Raw genomic sequence first — 10083 nt, forward strand, 5'->3', positions numbered from 1 at the left:
ACATCACCCCACCAGGCCCTGTCCTAATTTCTATCCCATCTGGTGCTCATGCAGCACAAGCAATGTGTTATTTATTTAAACTAAGGGACTAACTTTGGAAGCCCTCAAGTTATTTCTCAGGAGTGCTGACACCAGCACAGTGAGCACTGAGCATCCCACTGAGAGAGGGAAGAGGGGCTGTAGTGCCTGTGTACAGATTAGTGCCTCCAGGCAGCTGAGATAGCTGACACTGGTACAGAAATGGCCTGGCCAGGGTCCTTGCTGACTCTAGTGTGTGTGGAGCTTCCCCTTGTTTCCCAACACCTGCTGGCTGTGAACATAGAGCTTGTGTGGAAATAAAGAGGTGAGCTAGGCAGTTCCAAGTGATCCATATCTCCTCACTCTCACCTTGTCACAGGGTCCACCTGGCCCTCCTGGCTCTACTGGTCCTGCTGGTGCTCGTGGTCCTGCTGTAAGTCATATCTAAAATACCTGTGATGTCATCCATTCACTATTTCCTGTTAAATGGGCAATGCTCTTATCTCCTTATATCCTCCTTCTACTCCAAATCTACTCTTACAGGGTCCTCAAGGTCCTCGTGGTGATAAAGGTGAACCTGGTGAACGAGGCAGCAATGGCATAAAGGGTCACAGAGGGTTTCCTGGTACTCCTGGTCTCCCTGGTCCTCCTGTGAGTATTTTGCATTGGATTAGGAATTACAGCTGATCTTAGCTTCTGTGTTCAGGCCTCAGGTACCTAATTAACTTTAGCTAATTTAATAGGAATCTATGCAAATTTGATTGTCAAATGTTTCAAAATCCAGATTCCCTGAATCAACCTGACATAAGCATAATTAAAGAACTGGAAGAAGCTGTTAGGAAGTAAAGATGGGTTTGCTATGATCCTATCAATAAAAACTTCTTGTATGTTTATTTATAATACAACCAGGCTATTCCGGATTTAATTAGGAAAGAGAGAAGTAGGGGTTGAAATATCTATCCTAGACAGACAACCAAAGCTACTCAGAGTCCAAATATCTCTCTTCTACCACGTATCTTTTATAGAAAGTAATACTGGGGCAAAATGGGCAGGAAATTGTAAACTCTACTGAATTGTAAATGGGCATTACCATTTGAACATAGCTAAGAGATTTGAAGGGCAGGAATAAACAAGTGTGCCATGGATATTTATGACCAGTAAAGGTTTAAGAAGGGTTTTATTCTTAAAAAAAACATGTGAATTCCTTCCATGATACAAGTGAGAATCAAGAAACCAAAGCTCACTCAACACTCCAAAGATGGCACCAATACCAACCTATTCAACAGGACAATAGAACCTGGAGTATAACATAGAACATGAGAAAAAAAATTGATAAATTCTCATTTGATGATCAATAACTTTTAAACAAATGGCTTTGCAGTGCACACACAGACCAAATCTGTAAATGTATTTGAAATCATGAATGTTTGTCAAATTATTTAAATAGCATTACTGGTAATATTATTAAAAGTGCAGCATTTTGGCCATAGCCACATTTTGTTATGAGTATAGGAGTTCATCCAAAGCTCATTGGTGTCAGTTGGCTTTCTTGCATTTTGGATAACACATCTCTATATGAAAACGTATTAGAGAACATTCAGTATTTTTTTCTGGTTAAAGAATGGACACCATTCTCTCATATCTGCCATAGCCTTTTTATAAGGATGTGTTTTGTATAATCTTGAAGATGTTTTCAGTGTCTTTATTTAAGGCACATCCAGCTAGTTGCAAGATATTACCAAGAGGTGTATAATTGACTTTTCCTTTTTTTTATAGGGTCCCCTGGGTCCACAAGGTGCAATTGGAGGTCCAGGAGCTTCAGGTGCAAGGGTAAGAAAAACTCCTTACTCAGCCTAACTGCAAGGAAAATTCAGACTGTTTAGTTAATGTACACATAGATACAGACATAAATTCTAATTGGCCATCTTAACAGACAGCAGCTGAAGAATGGAAAAACACCTGATAAATCATGAGGAAATATCTGAAATACCTCACAAAGCGCTTATGAATTATCTGATAAACTATTTTGAGCTTTTTTTGTGTGTGTGTGTGCGTGTCCTTTGTTGTTCTAGGGTCCCCCAGGGCCAGCTGGGCCACCTGGAAAGGACGGCACCAGTGGCTACCCAGGTCCAATTGGTCCTCCCGGCCCCCGCGGTACCAGAGGCGAAAGCGGCCCCGCCGTAAGTAAACGGTGCAAACACACACAAGCAAATCTTTGGGAATATTCATAAAACACAGGACGCTCAACTCTCCGAGTATCTCCCTCAGGAACTCTCTATTTCATGGACAAGATCTGTGGCAGGAGGTATCTGGCTACCAAGGCTAAATCCAAGCTCACGCAGCTCATTTGCAGTTTAGTGTAACTATTGATGCACACACAGGGTGGTCTCAGCTGATCATTGGCTTTTCTGCATACAACAGGATCCTCCTCACTGTGGAGCACAGGCTCCCTCCCTTAGGGCCTGGGAAGCCGTGGAATGGGGTTCCTTGACTGCTCTAGAGAGGCCAGAGCTGCAAAGGTGTCACTGTCACAGTCACTTCCTAAAGAAAGGCTTATTATCTGGATTTTAGTGGAAAGGGTTCCTTCTCAAAGCCCAGACATAAAGACAGTCGAACTTGACAAAATGAGGGGAAAAAATACAACTTTAAGAAAACAAAGGCCTGGAAAATCTAACAGGTGTTTATATATCTGTTTAATTAATGAATAAGTGAACTAAGTATTTGTGAAAGAATTCTCTTTTTTTTTAAGATTAGGGCCCACACAGACTTTTAATTTTAACCTGTTTGCTAATGTTTTAGGGTCCACCAGGGCAGCCTGGTCTTCCTGGTCCTGCTGGTCCTCCTGGCCCATGTTGTGGTGGTGGTGCAGCTGCCCTGGGTGCTGGTGAGAAAGGTCCAGTTTATGGGTATGAATATCGAGATGAGCCCAAGGAAAACGATATCAATCTGGGAGACATCATATCCTCAATGAAATCAATTAACAACCAGATTGAAAACATCATTAGTCCTGATGGGTCCCGGAAGAACCCAGCTCGTAACTGCCGAGACCTGAAATTCTGCCATCCCGAGCTCAAGAGTGGTATGTTTGGATTTTATCTTCACCAATGGTAGCAGGTCTGGGGGATTGTTTTTTATAGTTTTCCAACTTGAGTGTTTAAATGTGGATATCTTCCATAAAAATCTGGCTTTTTTCAAACAAATTTAATGAAAAAGATTATAAACTTAAAAACCATTTTAAACATTAATTAACCATGCATTTACACAGAATATATACTTGACTTCAACTACACTCATTGCATCCTTAGAAGTGAGAATGTTTAAACAATTTTAGGGAAAAAAATTTTACAAGTTCTAAATTTATTCCAAATTTCAGTCCCCTTAGAGAATTCACATGAATTCAGTATCTTTTGATATCATCTTATTTTCTGCAGCATCTCTTCTGTCAAAATCAGTGATTTCCTCAAAAATCTGGCACAGAAATAAGGTTTACCATCACGCAGCCAGATTCTTCTCCAAATATATTAAGCCCCTTAACATTTTTCCTTACCTCTAGGAGAGTACTGGGTTGATCCTAACCAAGGCTGCAAGATGGATGCCATCAAAGTCTACTGCAATATGGAGACTGGTGAGACCTGCCTCAATGCTAGCCCCAGGACTGTGCCAAGGAAAAACTGGTGGAGCAGTGCAAACAGTGGAAAGAAACACGTTTGGTTTGGAGAGTCTATGAATGGAGGCTTCCAGGTGAGAAATGAGCACAGTTCACAGATTGTGCAGCACAACACACTAAAAAACAATTCTGAAATCAAACTGAATGAGACAATTATTACGTGCAAAGTGGGCTGACCCTAGACATGATTGAACAAACACCCTTGCCTGTGTTGGTACTCTGCAGTTCAGCTATGGGGATCCTGAGCTCCCAGAGGACGTCTCTGAAGTTCAGCTGGCCTTCCTGCGCATCCTCTCCAGCCGTGCCTCCCAGAACATCACCTACCACTGCAAGAACAGCATTGCCTACATGGACCACGACAGCGGGAACGTTAAAAAAGCTCTCAAACTGATGAGCTCTACAGAAAGTGAGATCAAGGCTGAAGGGAACAGCAAATTCACATATGCTGTTCTGGAAGATGGCTGCACTGTAAGTAAACAGGAATTTAGTGCTGTACTTAATAAATAATTCCCTCTAGAGGACTAGACCCATAATAAAGGGAGAGAGCTTTGCATGGCCTGGGTAAGGAAAGGACATAGCTTCAGTACTAGGGGGAACCTAGATTCTGTACACTAGAAGTCCCATTCCTGGAGCAACTGTGGGAAGTGAGGTGGACTTACCTGTAAAGCACAGATTTAAATGGATCTCCTTGCTTTAGAGCCAGTGTCAGGGAAGTCACAAGTTTTCATCCATCCCCTGTCAACTCTTAAACTACTCACACCAAACCAAGGCCAGCTGGTTGAAGCCATGGGCTGTGGTTATGGGAAGGGGCAAATACAGTCATTTTGCAGATCCAGCATTGCCTCCCTGCCCCTTGTCAGTGCAGCAGAAAGTACTGGAGGGGAGAAGGAACACCACTGAGTGTGCTGGTCTGATAGCAGCCTTTTCAGTAAGAAATGGACAACACTAACACTGTCCACAAGTTCTCCCTCCTGGGGTCACTTCCACAGAGCCAGCAACCAGTTTCCAACAGAGGGTTTGTTATCACAGAAAGGAAATTTGAAATCTGATTATCATGTCTCTAACACTTTTTCTTTTCTAACTCCACAGAAACACACTGGTGAGTGGGGTAAAACAGTTTTCGAATACAGGACACGCAAGACAATGAGGTTGCCGGTGGTGGATATTGCACCATTAGATATCGGTGGTCCTGATCAGGAATTTGGTGTGGACATTGGCCCAGTCTGCTTCTTATAAATCAAAGAGCCTGCTTTTTCTGAACCCCCAGCAAACAGATTCACACTCCAACTGTGCTCCTTTGTTTCAGCCTTGTCAGCTAGTACAGGTGCCCATCCATATCCCAGTTATTTATTAACAAAATTTCTGGGGGAAATATCAATTTGATATCAAGGGTTATTTTTTTGTTTTGCTATTACACAAAATACAGTAAAAATGCTTTTTTTTTTTTTTTTGCTCTATTTTTTTACCAAATTCCATCTTCAAAACATGTCTCCGTGGTGCTATGATAAAACTTCAACACTTAATAAAACAACACTGTGTTCTATTAGTTGAATGTTAGCCAATTTATAAAGCACTGATTGCTCCCAGTACCAAAGTTTACCCTTCTTTCCAAGATGCAGTCCATAAAGCTAGAACGACCTCCCTGTTTCAACTACCTCAACATGGACAGAAACTGGGATGTGTCTGATGAGTCAAACCAAAATCAGTCAAATCAATCAAAATGCATTGGACCCAGTGCTCAATTCTGGGGATTCATTTGGTACAAAATTGTCTATTTCTGTACTGATTAGCTGTGAAAGGTACAGTTTATTTTAAGAGTTTAATACCTTAATGTCACTAGTCACCATAATTTTATTGTTGGATTGTATTCTGTTGTCAAAGGTGCTTCTCTACTTTCCTGTCATTGCTGGTCAAGACCACTAAAATTAGGGAAGTGTAAAAGACTAATATGATGGTGCTAATGTATTTTCACTCCTAACTCTGCAAGTCAGGGTTATTGACTTGCTCAAAAAACCAAAAAGGTAAAGGATTTAAAGTAATTGTAAATGTCTCCTGTCAAAGATCATCCTTGGCATGTCATAGTTGAGAATTTTCTCCCTTCACTCTGTAAAAGTCAATAAAGATGCAAAATTGTGAATTTCTTCTGTCACATTAACACATTTATAGTGTTGAAGGTTAACCATCTTTGTAAGCTTTTATACGGTTGTTGGTCTATTCCTTACAGAGACACATAAAAATATCTTAATAAAATTTCTTGTTGTTTCATAAAACCGGCCTCCTTTTTAATGTTACTATTCGTGCCCTCATTCAAATAAAGATCAACAAGGCAGGACACAACTCCGGTACCGCAGACACACAGGTTGTGGTGATTGGAATCAGTGAGGCCGAGCCTCATCCCTAATGGGCTGCAGCTGTGTAGGACGGGGGAGCCCGGCCGGGGCGAGAGAGAGACTGCAGCACAGAGCCTGCAGAACCGAACCGGGCAGACACTGAGCCGGTACCACCGAGCCGGGCAGAGCCTGCAGCTCCGCTCCCGCAGCCCCGCTCCTGCAGCTCCGATCAGGCAGGAGGGAGCCCGAGGCGCTGAGCGGGCCGGACCCAAAGTCCCGCGGCTCCGGGCCACTTTCTAACAAAGGCAGCGGCCCGTGTGCGCGGCCGGGAACCCCGGATACCGGGAGAGGCCATGGGGACATCCCGGTGGGAATGTTCCAGAGGAAATGTTCCCGGGAGAGGGCGCGGACACGGGCGGCAGGGGAGACACAGAGCGGGGCTGCGCCCTCGGTGTATTTGCAATAAAAGAGACGGAGTAAAGCTGCGCTTTGCTGAGCCGGTGGGCACGGGACTGAGCCCGGCTCCTGTCAGAGCCCGAGCGGCGCCGCGCTCCGCTGTTCGCTGCGGAACGAGCCGCGGGAGCCCGAACCGGCACCGCGGAGCCCCGAACCGGCACCGCGGAGCCCCGAACCGGCACCGCGGAGCCCCGAACCGGCACCGCGGAGCCGTGTGCTGCGGAGTGAGCGGCGGGACTAGGGATGTGCTTTACTGTGAAACCAGAAATGCGGAGTTTGGCTGTTTGCTACGGAATAAACGGCGTAACTACGGACTGCGCTTTACTGTGAAACCAGAAATGCGGAGTTTGGCCCTTTGCTACGGAATAAACAGCGTAATTACGGACTGTGCTTTACTGTGAAACCAGAAATGCGCAGTTTCTCCCTTTGCTACGGAATAAACAGCGTAATTACGGACTTTGGGTTTTTTGCTAAAAACCAGAAATACGAAATTTCGCTGTTTGCTACGTAACAAACGGCGTAATTACGCAGTTTGGGTTTTTTGCTAAAAACCAGAAATGCGAAATTTCGCCCTTTGCTACGTAATAAACGGCGTAATTACGCACTTTGCTTTTTTGCTAAAAACCAGAAATGCGAAGTTTCGCTGTTTGCTACGTAATAAACAGCGTAATTGCGCACTGGCGCTGCGCAGTTTCGCCGTTTGCTGTTACCAGCCGGAGCAGGGCGGTGCCCGTTGCTGCCTTGTGCCGGGCACGGCGGCGCGCTGTGTGTGCTGTGAGGGAGCCGTGTGTCTGTGCGGGACACCCCCTCAGTGTCCCTGCCGTGCGCACACTCCGCGGGGCCGCTTCCGGTCAAACAGCGCGCGGGGGAGCGAGTCCGCCCCGCTCCGCTTCCCCCGGGGCCGCTTCCGGTTCTCCGGGCCCGCTTCCGGTTCTCCGGGCCGCCGCTGGGCTCCGCCGGCCTGGTTCCGGTTCTCTCGGGCTCCCGCTGGGTTCCCCCTGGCCGCTTCCGGTTCTCCCGGGCCGCTTCCGGTTCTCTCCCGGGCCGGTTCCGGTTCTCCCGGGCCGGTTCCGATATCCCAGGCCGGTTCCGGTTCTCCCGGGCCGGTCCCGGTTCTCCCGGGCCGGTCCCGGTTCTCTCCCGGGCCGGTTCCGGTTCTCCCAGGCCGGTCCCGGTTCTCCCGGGCCGGTTCCGGTTCTCCCGGGCCGGTTCCGGTTCTCCCGGGCCGGTCCCGGCTGAATGGGAGTTTCCCTGACGTGCTGTGGACAGTAAAGAGCAGAAGTGTCTTTTGCTCCTCATTGAGGATAAATGATACGATCTTTTGCAGATAAAGGTTTATATGACACGCTGTAAAGAGTATTAAGGCTGGGTTCAGTGGTGTGAGCTTGTCCCATAAATGTTTGCTGTGTGACAAAGGATCACTCGGAATTAGGAAAAGGAATAGAGCGTTGGATCTTGCAGAGTGAGCTCATGAGGAAGCTGTGGCAGGTCACTCGTGTCTTCTCCAAAGCTCCCAGTGTGACCGATAGTGCAGATCAATAAGGATGTGCTCAGGCAGAGCGGGCTGTGGCACAGTGAGGTTACCTGGAAAAGGTCCTGCCAAGGCAGTGTATCCATCCAGGGGTTTTCCCTGTGATCCTGCTGTGAGTTACAGCCTGGCCCATCCGCTGGGAGCAGGGATAAACCCCGCCGCTGTCTGTGTGCACAGCGGATGGAGGCAGTCACAGCTCCTATCCAGTGTATCCCTGTGATCCTGCTGTGAGTTACAGCCCGGCCCATCCGCTGGGAGCAGGGATAAACCCCGCCGCTGTCTGTGCGCACAGCGGATGGAGGCAGTCACAGCTCCTATCCAGTGTATCCCTGTGATCCTGCTGTGAGTTACAGCCCGGCCCATCCGCTGGGAGCAGGGATAAACCCCGCCGCTGTCTGTGCACAGAGGATGGAGGCAGTCACAGCTCCGGGTACCCCAGGCTCAGCTGTCCGCAGGAACCGGGCGGGATCACAGAAGGAACCGCACAGCAGGACAGGAGTGCCGGCCGTGGGCTGAGGCCAGCCGGGCTGGCTCCCAGAGGGGAAGGGAGAGGCTTTCCCTCCTCTTCACTTGCTCCCTCCTAACACTATTACTGGCCTGAGTAAGAAAATCATTTTCTTTTGAGTAAGAATGAACGGGATACTTGTGACTCGAGGTAGAGTATGTTGACAATATTTAACTGTTTGAAATTTTACAAGATAATAAACTAATTTGATCAAAGCTTAGCTTTCTCCCACTGAACGTACAAAAATTAAGTTTTTTCAGTCAGTCATGTTTGTAAAACTGCTGCTTTGTGCACCTTGTGTTGTCTTTTTGGTTGGGAATATTGTATTTCATATGTTGTTTGCTCATTTAGTAGGCAGCCTTCTCAAAAGGAAAATCAGCAACACAAGTAGATTGTAACATTTACTGCAGCTAAACGAAATCAGAACTTGGTGTATGATTACTTCTTGACAGGACAGTGTGGTACAGTGCAATTTGCTGGATTTGTCTTTGACATATCCATGTTTGTACACACAGCCTTAAAACTAATGCAGAGCTAGTAAAGACTGAGTGGTGAAAAAGCAACTTACAGTGCCTTGGAACTCGGCACAGGATCTGGATGATGTCTTAGTTACTGCTGCAGCTGTAGCATTAAGAACCACAAAATGCGAAAACAAAAACCTCAACAAAACCGAAAAAACAACACTGCTCAAAATAAAAGCCAAAAAACACCACAAACCACCCAAAAAAAAAAAATCAAACCTATGAAAAAGATCCCCCAAACATGCAAGCAAACTGAACCCTCCACAAAAAGTTGCCTGAATCATACCAACAGCACAAAGTATCACTGATTCAGGTTTCAATATTGCCTTGAAACTTCACCTTTCCAATTACTTACAGGGACCTGAAGGTGCAGCTTATGTGCAGGACACCAGAACTTTTTCTTCTGTCGGAGTCCTTTGCATGAGGACTATTTCAGCATCTCCTTTCTGCACATTTTTATTGACATTATGTTTAAAACACTCCAAAACCCAGCAGAAATCCAGCAACCCCTTCTCCAACAGAAGGGTTTTGCTGTCTAATTAGACCTTACTTGTAAACAATAGATTTTTTTTTTTACTGTTCCTAAAAATGTTGTCTAGTTCCTCTCAGGAATGACAACAGCTTCACAAGAAAGCTGCTCAGTTGTTTGAGGTGTTGCACACAAATTTTCCCTTGGGGAAATGAAGTTTAACACAGGTGATTCTCAGCTGTAACTCATCACAGTCTCCATGATTCTTTCGTTTTTATTTCATACATTGAGGAGCATTACCTCTGATTTTAACACAGGCTGAATTTCTGCATAGCATGACAGCAGGTAAAATGGGCAGGCTAAAACCAGCTGAAGTTTTCTGGTCCTCAGGGAGCAATTCTGCCCAAACAGGCTCCTTGTGGATATTCTGAACTCTGCAGCATCTGACTGGAATCACACCCTTCAACAAAATCTTTAAACTCCCAGCAAGCAAACTGTGAGGCACTGGACAAAATAATCCAAGAATATTCATTTCTTTCTAGCATAAACACACTGGACAACAACATCTATGGATTCCCGGTTTCTC

General features: G+C 45.9%; 1 protein-coding gene across 1 annotated transcript in view; it reads left to right on the forward strand.

Annotated features, from left to right (window-relative positions):
- Positions 1-5822, forward strand: part of COL3A1 (collagen type III alpha 1 chain) — a 49274-nt gene extending 43452 nt beyond the window's left edge. The window contains exons 44-51 of the mRNA XM_066322511.1: positions 398-451; positions 562-669; positions 1795-1848; positions 2091-2198; positions 2818-3097; positions 3572-3759; positions 3911-4153; positions 4775-5822. Of these exons, the coding sequence (XP_066178608.1) occupies positions 398-451; positions 562-669; positions 1795-1848; positions 2091-2198; positions 2818-3097; positions 3572-3759; positions 3911-4153; positions 4775-4921 (1182 nt within the window). The 3' untranslated portion in view covers positions 4922-5822. The remainder of the gene's footprint in view (positions 1-397; positions 452-561; positions 670-1794; positions 1849-2090; positions 2199-2817; positions 3098-3571; positions 3760-3910; positions 4154-4774) is intronic.
- The last annotated feature ends 4261 nt before the right edge of the window (positions 5823-10083 follow it).

The sequence above is a fragment of the Sylvia atricapilla genome, chromosome 7, assembly GCF_009819655.1.
Source record: "Sylvia atricapilla isolate bSylAtr1 chromosome 7, bSylAtr1.pri, whole genome shotgun sequence".
NCBI lineage: Eukaryota > Metazoa > Chordata > Aves > Passeriformes > Sylviidae > Sylvia > Sylvia atricapilla.